Below are 17,067 nucleotides of genomic sequence, written 5' to 3' on the forward strand. Positions count from 1 at the left end.
GTTAGAGGTGGGTGCACCCACTCCCATCCTAGGGAGGGGGACACAGTGCCAGTTCCCTTTCCCCGCAGTCAGTGGACCCTGCTTTGCTCAGGCCCCGCTCCTTTCCCAGGCCCTGCACAGCCCACAGCTCTGCTACCCACAGGGGGAGAATCAGCTCAAATAAAACCTGGATCCAGACTGTACTGCCTCATGTCTACTTGTGCAGCGATACTGCAAACACACACAGGAGCAGTCAGGGTTCTGGGGGGAAACAGTGGAAGATGCTCAGTGGTACCATGTTCAGGCAGGGTCCCATTTGCTGCAACCCTGTCTAAGTCTGTCTTTGCTCTGCTCCATGCCATGGCTGGGGAAGCTGGAATTCCAGCCCTATCCTGCTGCAAGAAGCCCCATCATGCTTCAAGAGCTGGGGTAAGAAGGTGCCCCTGAGGGGAGTCAGTTCACCAGGAGGGGGTCCATGCCGTGGGAATCCATCCCCATGGTGGTGCCTGGCATCTGTCAGCTGCCCAGGACTGGGTGCTGGGAGGTGATGCTCCAATGCCCCCCCAGAGGGTTGGGGAGACCCAGGGTGAGTGGGGGCCTTGGATCAGCCCTACTCAGCCTGGGCTTCTGGCAGGGGGGGAACAGGAACCATGGGGTATCTGGGGATGAGAGGACACTGCATCATGGCCAGGGCTGTCCAGCCACAGTGTGGGTGACATTTGGTGGCTAGGATGCACTAGGACCTGGCTGGCCACGCCTGGATTTTGGCCAGTGACCAGAGAGCCCAAGGGACTTGGGTACAGCACTTCCTCCTCAGTGAGCTGAACCTACATTTGCCCAACCTGCCTGGTGGCGATGCAACTGTGCCCTCTGCCAGGATGGACACATGGGAGTGGGCACAGCAGGAGCACTGGGTGACACCACTGTGGGTGCCCAACCTGCCCAGCCTGGGACTGGCGTGTTCCCCAGCAGGGACCAGACAGACCCTCATCCCTAGGACTTGTCAGTGCTGGGCAAAGCCCTCAGAGCTGCTCATCCTTCCCTAAAGCATCTCCAACATCAAAAACCTGCAGTTCCTTCATTTAAACATCACCCTGTTTTATTATAATTAATCCCCTACTTAGTATTTTTTCTTGGAATCCCACAAATCTTTTCAAAAGAAACTTGCCCCTGCCCTGTCCTTCTGCTTACCCCATATTGGTCTCAACAGCCTGCCAGAGATGTAGAGCTGGATTTGCCAGTGGTTGTTGTTGTTGTTTAGACACAGAATTTTACTGCAGGGTTTAAGAAGTACTGCCCTGAAAGCCCATGTGGATGGAAATACCTCTACAGGTGTAGGTGTCAAGGCCACATCTTCAGAAGTGGGGTAATTCAGATTTTCTAGGAAATAAGAAGTCTTTATGCTTCTCCCGACCCCATCTGATGAGGGGGTGATGGAAACCTTGAAGATCACCAGCCCTGGAAGTGTTCAAAAAACATGTAGGTATGGCACCAGGGGATGTGGGCTAATGATGGACTTGGTAGTGCTGGAGGAATGGTTGGAATCAAACATCTTAGAGGGCTTTTCCAACCTTAACTATGATTCCAAGAGAAAGGTATTATTTATACAGTTTGGAATAAGGACATTTCCCTGTGATGCACATCAAGACATTGTGTTTCCAAACCATGTTTTATTCACAGGAGCAGAAGTACAGGGTTTGTAAGGTGTCAGCCTTGTTATAATGCAATTAAGCCAAAAATAGCTCAAAGGGAAGGACCCTGCAAGGGAAACAGAGGAGCTCTGCAAGAGAGATGAAAGACAAACCCCTTGGCAGCCCAGGTTGTGCCCTACTGCCCCCTGCTCCTCTCTTCCAGCAAAGAGTGGCCCAGCAGGACTCTGCTCCAGCACCATGCCCAGCACAAGCGTTTGGTGAGGTAGCCCTAGCAGTAGGTTTGATGAGGATGGCAGAGGTTCTGCAGTTCCCCTGGCACAGGTCGCCCCATGCCATGCCCCCTTTGAAGTTCAAATGCACAGAGTAACACACTAAGTACCACCACCTGCCCCTAGAGCTGGCAGCACAGTTTTCGCTATGAGCATCAAGATCCCAGTCTTCAGCAGAGAACTTAATGTTGTTGTGCATGGTGGTCACACCCTTGGAGGCCATGGCATCCTCTGCTGACCCTGAGGGCGCTCCCAGCCTTAGCTGGTAGCCCTGGGATGTGACAGGTAAAAGAATTATAAAAGAAAGGCCTCATAAAATCAGGCCTGCTCCACTAAATTGCCAAAGTTACCCTGTCACTTCTTCTAAGTAATTTGCAAGTTCCCATGTGAAAACAATCTTGGTATGAAAACTCGTTAGCATAACAACCTATTCCTGGGTTGAAAAACAAAGGCATCTGCAATAACAAGGATTTGTCCCATGAGAATCAGTAAAGAAAATATGTAAACAATCCCAGAATAGAGACCTTTGATAGACAGGTGTAATACTTTTTACTAACCAATAGAGTATTTGGCAAGAAAGCTATTACCCAATTAAAATTGCACACGGGATCTGTAAAAACTGTATAAAATGAGTTGTGATAATGAAGAATCAGCTTTTCCCTGCATGAAAATAATGGAGTCTCAGCTAACTTATTACAATACTGGGACTCATCATCCAGGATGAACAGGCTGTAGTCTGCAAACTTCATGTTATTTGAAGCAACCCAGATGACAAACCTGACCTGGTAGACCTTCTGCCTGGTAATCTGGTGGATGTACTTGGTGCCCAGCCAGAACCCAGTGCACACGTTCCCAAAGCCGTGCTTGTAGGTTCTCCAAGACTCATCCCAGAAGATCGCTGAGTTCTGCTGATTCCCCTGGATGACGGTCCAGCCCCTGTCTGCCCCATTCATCTCGCAGTACACCATGATGGTTTGCTGTCCTGTGGGCTGGATGATATAGATGCCGTTGGGGCTGCCAGCAGGGACCTCGCTGCAGTCCCTGGGCCAGCCTGGGGCAGGACAGAGGAGGACTGAACAAGCCCAAGGTACAAACTTATGGCTGTTTCTGCAAGGCCAAGACATTACCAAGCCCTGCCTGCCCGAAGAGCACAGATGAGGCAAATCCCAACGCCCGCCTCCTTTTTGTGGCCACAGTTGTGCTCTCCCCATGCCTGCGATGAGCACTCACTGAGGAGCCTTTCCCTCCTGTTGCAGTTAACGTTGTCCAGCCAGATAGTCTGTCCCAGATCCTCTCCCAAAATAAACACTGCCCGGGGCTGATACTGCGTTCCCCCAGCCACGCTGCTTACACACCACAGAGGTATCTGTTGTGTCCCAGGAGTCTTCACACACCGTCCCCCACATGTTGCTGTACCAAACCTCTATCCATCCCAAGCACTATTTGGAACCATTCACCAATCCTGCAAATCCTTGGACAAAAAGGGCTCAAGGAGCTGTCAGTGTGTGAACACAGACACCATGAACAGGCTTGAGCAGAGGCAGGTCTGAGCATGGCTTTAGAAAGGCAGAGTCAACACCGGATTGAGTGTGATGAGCAGTTCAAGAAGGGATTTAATAGGAGTTAAATTTAAAATGTTAGCTGAGCTCTCTAACTCTATCCTTTTTTCTCCCTTATATCCATGTGTAAGCATTGTGATGAGCTTTGTTACTTATCTTCCTGGTGTCGTCAACATCTGCACATCATTGTTCTCTACCTCCACCTGGCCAGGTTTGTGATGTCACCCCTTGGCGCAGAAAGCACAAGGTCACTGCGGGGACACAGGGATGAAACACAAGGACATTTGAGTTTGCCACTATTAGTGGCAAAATTGGTAAAATTTACCATCATTAGTGGTAAAATTCATCCCCAGATGAATCCTTGTTATTCCAAACCCAAGGATGGAAAAAACGAGATGATACAGATGTCCTCCCATCATCCCAGAGACATCTTCCAAATAGGCACTTCTATCACCTTTTCACTTTCAGGCCAGTGAGTTTTTCATATGCACGCATGGCGAGTGCAACTCCATAGCAATGCAGATGCCAGGACTCATCAGCTAAACAGAACAGCATTTGCTTTGCAGCGCTGAAACACTTGACAACAGCATCCTCTTGCATCTGCTGATAGTTTGGAAATATTTTGAAGTCAAGGCTACTTGTCTCATGAATTATCTTCCCGGGTGTTAGGCAGCAAAGTGACTTTTCTTCCTACCCTGCCCTAATAATATGTCTATGGCTACAGGCTTGGCAGGTTTCAGCCAGCCTCAATAGCAGCAATTACTGCCCTTTCCAGTTTCCCACACCACAGGGAAGAGCCTGCAAGTCCTCTCTTAACTTTCTTCAGGAGGAATTCAAGTGTTGTGGTCTAGCCCCATGGTCCTGCAGTGGCAAGAAGTGATGGGTGGCCTAGGAGAGGCTCTAGTTCCTGGGGAACCTGAAGCAATTCTTCAGCAGCAACATGGACACCACACCAGTAGGAGGCACCAGGTCCCTCAGCTGGGGACACCAAGCTTCCCAAAAAGGGGAAACTGATGGAATAGCAGCTTGACATTGTCTCCCCTTGGCCAGCACTGTGTGCTGCAGAGAGAGCTGTGGGATTGGGCCCTTGGATGGGTGTCTCTGTCTTCTCTCAATTCCTCAGTCATGGAAACACAGTTCATGTGAAGAAGCTTCCCTGCTCATTCCCCAGGCTAAAAAATATGCAGGTTTTTGGCTAGAGCAATTTCTTACCACGTAGAGGATAGCAAAGAGAGCGGAGAAGACCCTTTCCCAAAGGGATCCTTGGGTACCAAAGGGAAGGTATTCTGGTGTTACATTAATGTTAAAGGTTTAAGGCAGATTTTGGGAGGAAACCTCCTAAGGGGCCCTCCCTCCCCTCCCCCAACAGGTTCGGGAAAAAAAAAAGAAAAAAAAAAAACTTCTCAGAGAGAAGTGGAAAGAACCCTGTTTATTAAACAGGCAAAGCACTCCCCAGCGCAATAAATTGGACAATACCCGATTACAAAAACTTTGTGCCACTCTGGAGAGATGACAGATTTGGAAAAGAAGTCCTTCCTGGAGGTGGTTGCTCTGTCTCAGTCCCTCTGGTGCTGGGAAACGTTGCTGCGCAGGATGGAATCTTGGTGGGTTCCAGGTGCGAGCCCCCACAGCGCTCCCTTGTATCCTCAGTCCAGAGAGATTCTAACAGTTCCAAGGGAAGGCAGAAAAAAGGAGGAAAAAAAAACAGGAAAGAAAAAAAGGAAAAAAAAAAAAAATAGGAGGAGAAGGAAAAAAACCTAAGCTTCTGCCCTCTGCTAGCTACTCACTAACTAACTAACTAACTAACTACTGAGAGAGAAAAAAAAAAACACGAAGGAAAAAAAAGAAGATCTCTCCGTCCCTCGCTGTGTGTTGCTGAATCCCAACTCTCAAGGCCAGCCGGCAGAGGAAAGTTTCTGAAAACAAACCATGCGCCTCTCCCTTCCCCCTGCTCCCAGACTCAACAGACGATCGGGGATACAAACCTCACGCCACCCCAGGACAGTTAGGTTGTTGTTTGGAGACAGAAACAACACGATTCACCAAGCGTCATCAACAAACAGCAAAGATTTATTATGGCTGCCCCCTTATATAGGGGATTCAAATTTCCTGGGCTTGGATAACTGATTGGCCAGGGTCCACCCAACTCTTTAGCCAGTGATATGTCTACATTCCAGGTTGGCTGGGGTCCCTGTTTGAGTTCAAATCTATCCTATCATTGCTCACCTAGAGACTTGTTCTAAAATGAACAAGGCTTAGTTGGATTTTCTGTTATGGCCAGATTTATTTGTCCAGCTACAGGCCAGCTGAGCTGTGACAGTCTGGTCAGACGCAAGGGCCACCTCTAGGCTCAGAAGCCTACAGTACCCTACTTTTTGCCCATATGGGTACAAAGGAGCTCCCAGCACACGCAGGATGCCCCATGGCTGTGACTGACCCAGGGCAGGATTTCCCCTTGAAGTCACACAACTGTGAGCAGGTGTTTCCTACCAGGAATTCTGGAGAATTGGAGTTGAACTGTTGGGGAGGGTTTGGCTGTTGCACACTCTTTGGTGCAGCTGCCTGTGCTGCAGTGTCAAGTCAGAACCCTTGACTCAGGAACTACCAAAATGTGCTAACAGGGATGGCATTACTGGCTTGTCCTAGGGTGACTTTTTTATTCTTGTATCCACAGTTTTCTGTTCTGTTTATGCTGGATATTAACTTCTGCACCTTTAAGACTGGTTTTGAGAGTGGAGGAGAGAAGCATGGAGTTCTTTTGCAGAAACTGCACTCGCTTCCCCTCATTCCTTCTCACGGACTGTGTTGTCTGCAGCACGAACAGTTGGAGAGAGCTCTCCTTTGCTCTTTAGTTAGTTTTTTTTAGCAAGCTAAGGCAGAGAAGTTCCCCAGACTGTGGCTTTTCTTTTTCTTGGAACTGATCAGCCCTGCTCTGGACTGAAAACCCAGAAAAACAGAGGGAGCTCACACCTGTGGCCCACCAGGGCCTGGGACATGGCATTTACCAGTACAGAGGGGACTGATAAGAGACTGAGTAAGCACAGCTATGCCCCACGAGGACTTTCTAAATTTGCCATCTCTTTAGAACAGCAAGAGGTTTTATTGTTTAATATTATTCATTTTTTAATGCTTGTGAATGCTGGTTAAATAAATAGGTTTTTTCCACTTTTTTTCAAGGAAATCTTTTCCTGAAACATTATGGGGAGGGGCTGCTTAAATCTGCATTCTATAGGAACCCCTTTGGAAGTTTCCTCCCAAATTTGCCCTAAACCAGGACAGGCTCTGAAAGTGAAACTGTGACCAAAAATAAATGAGGATGTATATTTGCATCTAGGATGGCCAGGTACTGCCTGAGCAAGCCCACCAGCCCAAAAACATGCTTCAGGCTCAGAGGTATGGAGTAAAGCCAGAGCCTTTTGGTCCAGTTCAAATGTTCACTGATGTTAGAAAGGAACAAGATTCCATCATCTGGATTAACTTCAGGCTGGAGCAGGAAAGCTGACTGAGACACACCAGGGGATGTCATCACCAGCAGCAAAGAGAAAGAGCATCTGCAGATGTCCCGTGGAATCTGCACCTGTGGTGTGTGCTATGAGCCAGGAGCTGGGCGGTGCTCACTGCCTCAATGGGAGAAGGTCAGTGATGCTGGGGATGTCTGGGGACATTCCCTGGGAGCCTGTTGTTTTCCCACCCCTGGGAGCTCCCCAGGTGCTGCTCTGCCCACCCCACCATGATCCTGCCTGCCTAGCATGGCACAATGTCACTTCAGCATTAGGCAGGCAGTCAGTTCCACTGGAAATGATTGACTGAAATCAGTCAAGGAAAATTGTGTCAGAAATTTTATCACAGTCTCCTGGGAATATATCAAAGGCTTCTAATCGAATATGTACCATAAGCTCTCCTGCACACAGAAGCAGTAATGGGGTATGGCTTTCTGCAGGAGATGGTTTGATGTATCTGAGCCATTCCTAACTAAATCCACCCTGAAGTCCCCTCTCCACAGCTCTTCCAGCTCCTCCAGGATTAATCGGCTCTCCCATTGTTGGGGGTTGGGTTTGTTCCTTCTTTCTCTGGGGAATTTTTTCCCCACAGGTTGCCAAGGGGACCGGGTGTTGGATACTTGAGAGTGCTTGGCTGAAACAAAGAGATGGACAAAAGGTGGAAGGGGGAGATAACGCAGGTAAAAGACACAGCTTGAGGCAGCTGCGTGCTTTTCGGCTTCCGGCGTTGGGGAGACGCGTGTCGGCCGCTCCTCGAGGATCTCAGCCGCCGCAAAGCCCGCCGAGCAGAAGCTGCGCCGCTTTTCTGCCTCGCCTTCGAGCTGCTTCGGCGCTGCTCCTCTTGCTGCAGCGTGACCCAGCACTCCCTGCGCTGCCGGGACATCCTGCCCCTGCCTGCCGGGACACCCTGCCATCCCAGCTACCAGCCCGGGACTTTTCCACTGTTCCAGCTTGGTGCTCTGAGGATCCTGCAGGGACACCGAAACCAAACTGCCCTGGGTTTTGTGAAACAAAGCCCTCAAGGTTCTTGGTACTGTTGTCGTTTGTCATTAATGCTGTAGTTGTTTGGTGGGGGGGGGAGGTTTTTTTTGTGTTTGTTTGCTTTGTATTACATACTAGTAAAGAACTGCTATTCCTATTTCCCAAATCTTTGCCAAAGAGCCTCTGATTGTAATTTTACCTAGCAGATACCTGTCTTCCTAAACCAAGACACCCATTTTTCTCTGAAAGACACAAGGCTGCTTGCAGCTCTAAATGCAAAGCCCTGTGGGAGCTCTCCTCTGGGGACCATCAGTGGGGACAGCAGAGTGGCAGCCTTGGCCACCCACCCACAGCTGTATCCTGCTCCCAAGTCCTGTGTTATTTCTGGAAGCTCTTCCCAGCACAATGTCCAGACAGCTGGCACCAGTCCAGCAGGCACTGGAGTGAGGGCAATCCTGATTTTGGATCCTGAGGTGAGAGGCATGTTATGATCCACATGGCCAAAGTCACGTTTATGATCAAACTGACCTTGGAGCACTTGGGGCAGAGTTGGCTTCTGCTGGTTCACCAGCTCAGAGGAGCTATATGGGGGTCACTGGGAAGTCTGGATTGCCATGGGAAAGATAGGGAAACAGAAATTGTTTGAAGGTGCAGGAACACAAGAGGAAACAGTTTTCAAGCACAGATCTCAAGAACAGCTGACAGATCAGCAGGATGCTGTGCCCAGAGATTAGGCACATTGACTCCCTCCTGTGTGAGTACAGAGAAAGTCCATGGCCCAAAGAAGGGCTTTGCAAACCACCAGGTCAAACACCTACAACTGTGTTTAGAAGCTGCTAGGAACAGCATCAATGCAGCACTTCCTCAGGTGCCCTCAGGTCAAGTAAGCTGGGGAAGAAGTCAGACCAGCAGCATGGCCAGCCTGGACAGACAGACCTATGTGTCACCTCTCCCACCACTCACCAGCAACTCAATCCTCTGGGTCACCAACTCAATCTCACTCTCAGAGAAAGTCTGCATGTACCAGACTTGCAAATCTGCTTTTGTTTCTGAAGAGGGAAAATGTGAGAACATCCCCACGGATGCAGCTTCATCTCCTACCTGTATTCAATGCATTTGCTTAGATAAATCCCCTTAGTTCCACCAACATTTAACAGGAGTGGAAGGTTATTTCAAGTGAGTCCAAATGCTTCTATTTCTTCTATGTACACTGCTGGTGAAGGTGAGGGAGGATGAGGACTGAGGCGAAGGGCAAGATCAGTTGAGGGCTGCAAGTCAGGAGCAGGGGGTCCAATGGCGATTTCCAACGTGTGCTCCCTGCTGGAATGCTAAAGGCACCAGCCATGGCTGCGAAGAGGCAGCCAGTGGTAAAGTTTCATGACAGTGGGCTCTATCCTCACAAGGATGCTTTCATCTGGCTGTGACTAAAGCCTTCATACCTGGAAGAGCTGCACCTGCATGGACCTCACATCTCCCGGTCCTCTATGGTTGTCCTGGGTTGTAGTATAGGATGTGCACAAAGTATTCTATCACCATCTCCATGAACTGTTGAATCCAGGTGGGGCAGTGTTTTCCCAGACCCCCTCCCTCTGGACCATTATCTTCTGTTAATGGCCCATCAAATGCATTGCCCATGACTCATAGATAACTCCCTCCGGGAGCTATCTCTGTTTAATGGGCCATCAAGGACCCCCTGCATGACTCATCATTCCATTGTGAGATGCTCCGCCCAGGGGGAGGAACTAATCATTCTCACCTGGATATAATCTGGGGTTTGGGACAGTACGGGGGGCCCTTACCCACTAGATTCCCAGAGGACCCGAGCTACCAGACCTTTCTACGGGATCACTGCTTCAGGAAGACCACCTCATCTGGACTGCTTCTATCACCCTGCTCAGGTTGTATTCTGGGTCTTTCAGTGGTCTTTTGTGTTATTGCATCTATTTTTATTTTACCTTTTTTCCTTTCTTCCTATTAAATTGTATCTCTGACTTGGAGCCTCTCATTTGTTTTGCTTTCAAACCACTAGAATGGTGATACTTGACAGTGACACCAACCCATTTCTGGAGTTTGCACCACCAATACACACCCAGGAACACCTGCCTGCTGAGCAGAGACTGTTCTCACAGCTCACCCCCCCAGCTTTGGTATGTCCCAGAACAGGGCAGATCACCAGACCCTGCAAATGTGGCCATTTCCCTCCCCAGCAGAGCCAAACAGGCAGCCCATGATGGGATTTTCCTCTTCAGGCAACCTCTAGTGCGTCTAGAGAACAGCTGCACATACTGTCCAAATGCAGGACTGCCATCTCCTGGGCACTGGGAGACAGTACACAACAGTCTGGGAAAACCATCCTGGAGTAACTCAGAGCTCTTGAGGCTGAGAAGCTGCTGCGATGGGCAGGTACTGCTCATGAAGAGAAACCCAACCTTTGGGTGGCTCAGCAAGCAGCTGCAGGGTCAACGAACAGCTCTCTGATGAGTGTGTGTTTAACCTGTGCCAGGAACTACACACAATTTTGCAGCTTGAGAAATGACTGGGGGACACCAGACCTTTACCAGTCCTGTATCAACACTGGAGGGTTGCCATGCCTCAGATCCCAATGGTGTTCTATGGAGGAACAGGCACACGGCTCCACAGTGGATGTGCAGGCACAGGCAGTTCACCCTCCCATCCCTCCCTGTGGTCCTGCCTCCCTCAGCTCCCTGCCCTGCCTCTGGCTCCCCTGAGCTTGCTCCATGCCGAAGGAGAGGCCCTGTGCCTGCTGCCCCTCCCTGCATGCTACTTTTCCCCAGGGTCAGACCCCTGATGTGCACCCATAGTGTCAGAGCTACAGAGTGGCCATATTCACTCAACACTGCCTTTCTACTAAGCATGTTCTTCCCAAATCATACTGCTCCACAGGTCTGTATCTGCTCCCCATTCTCCCTCAGTTTATTACACTCCTTCTCCTCCCCACTATGCCCTGCAGGCCAGAGAGGCAGACATACACCACATAGAATTTCAACTCGGGTACTGTAATTTCAGCATAGTTACTCTAATTTCTGTCAAAATAACATGGAAGGAAGCCAAGGTCAATGAGAAGTACCACAAGAACCTGTTTCACTGGCTGTGAGCTGACTGTACTTTCAAGCAACTTCTACAGCACCTTACAGGAGTAATGGGAATCCTCAACAACCATTCTTACACTCACTGATGGATTTATGGCATTACATAACTGTTCTGGTACTAAACAGAATCATGGGATGGGATACATTGGAAGGGACCTTAAAGATCATCTTGTTCTATCCACATCATGGACAGGAACACCTTTCACTAGACCAGGTTGCTCCAAGCCCTGTCCAGTCTAACATTAGACACTTCCAGGGATGGGGCATAACTTCACTGGGCACCTGTTCCATTGCAGAATACTACTACCAACAACAATGTAAGACTGAACACTTTTTACAGCATTGCCCTTCTTTCCTGCCTGTTTACAATGCTGTGGAAAATACAGTGGATTTCTGATACCAGCAGACACTGTGCTCTGTGCTCCATTATGCAACTGCTATGTTCCAGGGATACTCACAGCACAAACTTCTTCCCAGAATTACACAACACCTCAAATGAGTGTGCTCCCAGGAAAGTTAAATGCTTTTATTACCTCACCAGCAGAAATGATGGGATCCTCACTCCCATAAAGCAATCTAGTAAACACACAATAATAATCTGATTATTACATCTACAATCTGGAGAACACTGTGTGAGATCCAGTTACTCTCCTGTCTACTAGGGAAATGAATGTCACCATTAATTCTGTTGCTCCAGAGAACTGGTCCCAATTCATACATCCCCTTGAGCTGAATGACCCAGCATAAACAGCCCTCCAAATGCAGAGGGTAATCTTAGTGTCAATCTGCCTGACATGGGGCATGGTTAGACTAGGTATTGGGAAAAAATTCTTCCCTGTGAGAATGGTGAGGCCCTGGCATAAGTTGCCCAGAGAAGCTGTGGCTGCCCCAACCCTGATGTGTCCAAGGCAAGGCTGAACGGGACTTTGGGTAACTTGGTCCAGTGGAAGGGAACCCTGCTTAGGGCAGGGGTTAGAACAAGATGATCTTTAAGGTCCCTTCCAACCCAAACCATTCTGGGATTCTATGATTCTAAGCAATTTTCCAGGGCCAGTGCTTCCCATCCTGAAGCAGCCTCAACAGGGCTGTATAATGCAGACCTAGTCCTTAGTCTCACGAACAGCACAAACTCAGGATCCCTAGAATATATTCGCACATTACACACAAATCTGCTTTCCCAATCCCTGGGAAAGAGGTATATCACCACTTCTGCTTTGACTGCTTTAGGCAGCTGCTGCCCTTCCAATCTCCCGTAAACGTTCATGCCACAAAAACTCCCCACACAACGTTTCCTATGATGAAAAAATAAAACCATAAACCCACAAAACCCAACCCACAACTCTCGAATTTTTGTCTTTCCTCCATTCCCAGGAGCAGCACCCACCGGGTGGCCTGGCCTCCCTCCCCACTGCCCCTACAGCCCGCAGGCCGCGGCTCCCGTCTCCTCTTCCTCCTCACCCGCCCCGGAGGCTTGCCCGCCGGAGCCGTCGCTCCGTTTCCCCGCAGAGCGGAGGGACTCGGCACCGACAGGACGCTAAGAGGTGGCACCGGCGGGGTCGGCCCGGGGATTCCTAAGAAGGCGGCTGCGCCGCCACACAAACACCTACCACCCCACAATGCCCCGCGCCAGACACGGAGGACAAAGCCCGGCGCGCGGCCTCGCCGCGGTACCCGGATAGGCGCGAGGAGGGGCGGTGGCCGGATCGCGCTCTGATTGGTGACCACGGGACTGGAGGGGGCGGAGTGCATTGTGATTGGCCGTGGCGCAGCAGGGGGGGAGGGCAGATAACGGGGGGCCAACAAAATGGAGCCGCGCACTGCGCCGCCGCTTACATAACGCGGCCTCTCTCCTCGCCGCGCCGGCGGGGCGTGGCAAGGCGGCGCGATCGACCGGCCGTGCGGCCAATCCGCAGCTGGCGGAGCGGGCGTCCCGCCAATAGACTGTCAGCGCCGCGGCGCGGGGGGTGGGCGCTACGGGGCGCGACGGTGGGGCCGGGGCGCGCGCGCGGGGCCGGTCCTGCCGCCTGCCGTGAGGGGGAGCGGAATCTCCCGCCATTTTTCAATCGTCCCGCCCGGGCCCCGCCGGGTCCACCATGGCGCCGCTACTTGGCCGCAAGCCGTTCCCGCTGGCTAAGCCGTTGCCGCCTGGGGAGCCGGGCGAGCGGTTCGTCATCCCCCACACACAGGAGGCCTTCCGCACCCGCGAGTATCCGCCGCACGGGGGGCGCGGGGGGGATGGGGCGGGTCCCGGGGCGGTGGAGCCGAACAAAGCGGTGGTGGGGTCGGGCGGGGAGCGGGACCGTGAGGGGAGCGCGACCGTGAGGGGAGCGCGGCAGGCGCTGCCCCGGGCTCGGCGGGGTCGTTGTTCCCTGAAGAGTTCTGGAGCCTGTTCCAGGCGGGCGGGGGAAGTGGGATAGCTGCTCCGCGGGGCTGCAGCGGGCGATGAGCGGAGCTAACGGAGATCGTCAAAGCGGGCTGTGAGAGCAGTTCACGCACTTCTGGAGCGGGTGCGGACGTTGGGGTCCCGGGGCCAGCAGCACACTGGCACCGGAGGCTTCCGCAGTCCTCAATTTTTAGACCATTAAACAGCGGCAGGAGTTCTTCCTGTGTACATCCCAGGCTTTCGTTCTGAGCGTGTCCCTTCCTGGGCTGCTTTTACATAAAAACCAATTAATTTTATTTTTCTTTTTTTTTCCCTGCGTGTGACAGCCCTTGATTGCAGGAAGTGGCCGTGGGCCAGGCAGGTGACTGACAGAGCTGCGCGGCAGCAGAGCCACTGTCGGGGTCCGCAGCAGGGCTGAAGGGGCAGGATCTCAGCGCTCTAACGTGCAGACTTGCTGCTTCAGGAGGCTGGGTTGGTGTTTATGTTATAAACATTATGATCTGAGTTGAGAACTAAGCAAGGGCTGTAAGTGAGAGGGAATGCATGGATATGGGAAGGAGCTGTTGGCAGTGTGGAAGACAAAGGGGTTCCAGGACTTCCGGAGCCCCTGTGCTGAAGAGTGTCTTGTTTCTGCAGTGAGCAGAACAAATAGAGGGAGCCCCTAGGAAGGATTAGGTGGCTTTTGAAGAGGAAATGCATCTCTTCAGTGCAGGTAGGCATTGTTAATGCACTCAGCCCAGTATAACAAGATTAGGTGGAGTGTTGGAGACTTGCTTTTTCACTGTTTCAAATTAAAACATTCAGTCTGTAATGCCAGTCTGTTCGTTTGGTGTGTGCAAACTGAAAGTAGCTCAGTCATCCACCTGACCAAGCAGTTCTTTCTCTTTCCCTGTGAGGAGTGATCAAAAGACAAGAGTTTAAGCCTAAATACGACTTCTATAAAAGAAGATGTGGCTCTAAGGGTCATCTGCCTTGTCAGAATAGCACAGGGGAGTTCTGGGGCTCCTTCTGAGAGCACCATTTTGTTGGGTGGATCTTGTGAGTAGGTGGAGGACATGTTTCTGCAAACACTTGAGTGGTATTAAAATGAAGAGGGGAAAAAAGGTAGTTTCTCATCCTGAGAGGGGAGGGTGTTAGCTGTAGGATCACAACAAAAAAAGAAACCAAGGCAAACGCTGAGGTTCTGGAGAGATGGTCTTTTCTTGGAGGAAGTACTTCATGGGGTGCTGTGGGAGGCAGCCTAGCATGTTCTAGAAAGTTCATCTTGGCAGACAGACATCATGAGGCTAAAAAGAGAAACCAAGCATTGCTGGGTTTCTGCTTTGCTTTGTTGACTGTGTATAATATATGCTAGGCCAAAAGTGGAACAGAAAATTGCAAATGAGCCAGTGAGCTGGAGGGAGATGTTACCCAAGGAGGACTTGGAGGGTTTTTTGGTCACTTCTATTTATCCTAGATCGTGTGGAGGAGGAGTGGCTCTGGAAGATGGGAAGGGCCTACTGAGAGCATGCCAACAGGTATCTGGGTCTTCACCCAGTGTTACTTATGCCAAGACCTGACAGAATTGTTTCCTGTTTTGGAAAATTATTGATCAAGTTGTCCTCTAAAGACTATGTAAGTTTTTGTACTGCACAGCTACAGTGAGGCATTTGAAGGACATCAAAAGTTCTTAAAGCTTTTTTTTGTTGTTACACTTTGTAGCTGCTGCAGATTGGACCGCACAAAAAATGGGGACTCTGGTGGTGTGCATGAGGAGAGACATCTGCCCCTTGGGTGCATGTTATGGAAGTGTTTGGCAGCAGTGGGAGTGGAATAAGCTGGTCAGCAGAGTTCAGGTGTTTATTTGGGCCTCCTTTTCCTTTGTAGCTTTATATGGCTTCCTTTGACTGCCAAATCCTGCAAAAAGCTTCTAAAAGAAGTCCTGCTGTGTAGAGCCCTTTGCAACCTGGCAAAGCCTTGGGCCCTGCTAATCGTGTGGGTGTGGGGATGGCAGATCACGGGGCAGCCAGGGATAGACTCATCCCTGCAGGAGCTCAGTGGGGTCTGCTCTGAGCTACCTGAAGTGTCAGGAAAATGCCTTGCACGTGTAGAGTCCTGTCACCAGTGCAGTGGGTGCTGAGCATTTGCAGTCTCCCAAATACCCAGTGTGTACCGTGGTGAACAGTCAGCTCTGCTGCGGGCATGTGGGTCTGCTGCAGCATGGTTTGGAAAACTGCTGCTGGATCAAGAAAGATACTGGGTTCATATGCCAACCTGGGCTGTTCCAGCCAAAGCTTTCTCTCAACTTCAAGTGCATGGTTTTGGGAAGCTGTATTGTCTCCTCTCTGGATAAAAGCCTGCTGTCTTTCTCTAGTTAATACTTCTGTATGGTATCAGTGTAGGGAAGAAGAGGGGTTGGGCCACGTTTGGCAGGTTAAAGGCTGCTGCTCACATCCTCACATGTGATACTGGCCAGGCAAGCTCTGCCTGGAAAGTGGCAGCACCAAGGCACTGTTGTGTCACACTGTCCAATTACCTTATAAATGTACCCATCTTTCTGGGAAGTTTACCTTCCTGGCTAATAAAAGTGCGAGCAATTCAGATAGAGTAAAACTTTTTTGGAGCTGATATTAATGGTCTCCCAGAAATTACTAACTGAGGAAGAAGTAAACTTTTTATTCTCTCAGCAGTTGTTTTGTGCAGTGGTTAGCTTGGTTACTTTTAAACAATTTTCTTTAAACGGGTCCCTTTTTTTCTACTGTAATTTTGTTTGTACTTTAATTTTGCTGCCTTACAGGATTGGGTGATCTGCAGTGGGATGCAAACAGATGTGATGTATTAACAGCTACACAGTGGGTAGTCAGCTGTTTCATTTGATGTACATGTTATTCATAGCTTTCTGGGCAGTGTTCACAAGTAGCTTGCGTCCAGGATTTTTTTATTTATTCCTGTGTTGGTAATTTCTGGCAGTGGAGGCTCTAGCTGTGTAGAGAGATGGGTTGGTTATGGCATACCAGGGGCATGATGACTTGCAGTCCTGGATCAGACCTGCTGGACAATCTGAAATTTCTTGGGTTTGTTTTCAGTCCAAGAAGACAAACAGTGTCTATGTAGTGGAAAGTTTGAGCTATAGTCAACTTTGCAAAAGCATCCTCCTGCATTTTGGCTTTGTGCTGGCCCCAGGAATTCAAAGCAGGACCTGCCCTGGAGGTCTTGGCAGAGCACAAAGGCAGGGTCAGCACTGTGGGACAAGTCTGGAGCCCTGGGTAAGGAGTGTGTCCAGGGTCAGTGTTAGATGAGCTGACCAGCTGGAGGTGGAATTAAATTGCATGGAAAAAGCAGGTCTGAGCTGAGCAGGAAATGGCCATATCTGTCCCTTCTAAATTCAAGGCCAATCAGGGAAATGTGAGTCCTGATATGGTGAAGTTAAGCCTATTCTCATAGGTATGTACAAGGAGGGGAGCATTCATAACAAAAAGTTTCTTGGATCTCCCTACTGAATGGGAAATCATGTTAGGGGAAAAAAAATGTGTAATTGAGTTATTCCATAGATACACAGAAGGAGACCAAGGGGAGAATGCAGAGGGCTTGCTGGATGGAACTGAAGATGACTGGTGCTCCTGCATTTAAGCTCCTGTCTGCTGTGAGGATTGGA

At 50.2% G+C, this 17,067-nt stretch overlaps 2 protein-coding genes across 3 annotated transcripts in view; one reads left to right on the top strand and one right to left on the bottom strand.

Annotated features, from left to right (window-relative positions):
• Positions 1–193: 193 nt before the first annotated feature.
• On the bottom strand, positions 194–13,106 carry LOC136300085 (fibrinogen-like protein 1-like protein). The gene is made up of 5 exons (XM_066202218.1): positions 12,884–13,106; positions 2,609–2,972; positions 2,504–2,510; positions 1,868–2,171; positions 194–210 (listed from the first exon to the last, which is right to left on the bottom strand). Exons 1-5 carry the CDS (start codon positions 13,104–13,106, stop codon positions 194–196), a joined length of 915 nt encoding a protein of 304 aa, XP_066058315.1.
• Positions 13,107–13,114: 8 nt separating this feature from the next.
• The window catches only part of BAZ1B (bromodomain adjacent to zinc finger domain 1B), a 44,496-nt gene continuing 40,543 nt past the window's right edge, over positions 13,115–17,067 (top strand). The window contains exon 1 of one of the 2 annotated variants that reach the window (XM_066202172.1): positions 13,115–13,256. In XM_066202172.1, the coding sequence (XP_066058269.1) occupies positions 13,144–13,256 (113 nt within the window). In that variant the 5' untranslated portion in view covers positions 13,115–13,143. The remainder of the gene's footprint in view (positions 13,257–17,067) is intronic. The other variant, XM_066202174.1, reaches the window with a different exon arrangement.

Source organism: Chamaea fasciata, unplaced genomic scaffold (assembly GCF_029207755.1).
Source record: "Chamaea fasciata isolate MVZ Bird 193981 ecotype frontalis unplaced genomic scaffold, bChaFas1.0.hap1 SCAF_21, whole genome shotgun sequence".
Taxonomy (NCBI): Eukaryota; Metazoa; Chordata; class Aves; order Passeriformes; family Sylviidae; genus Chamaea; species Chamaea fasciata.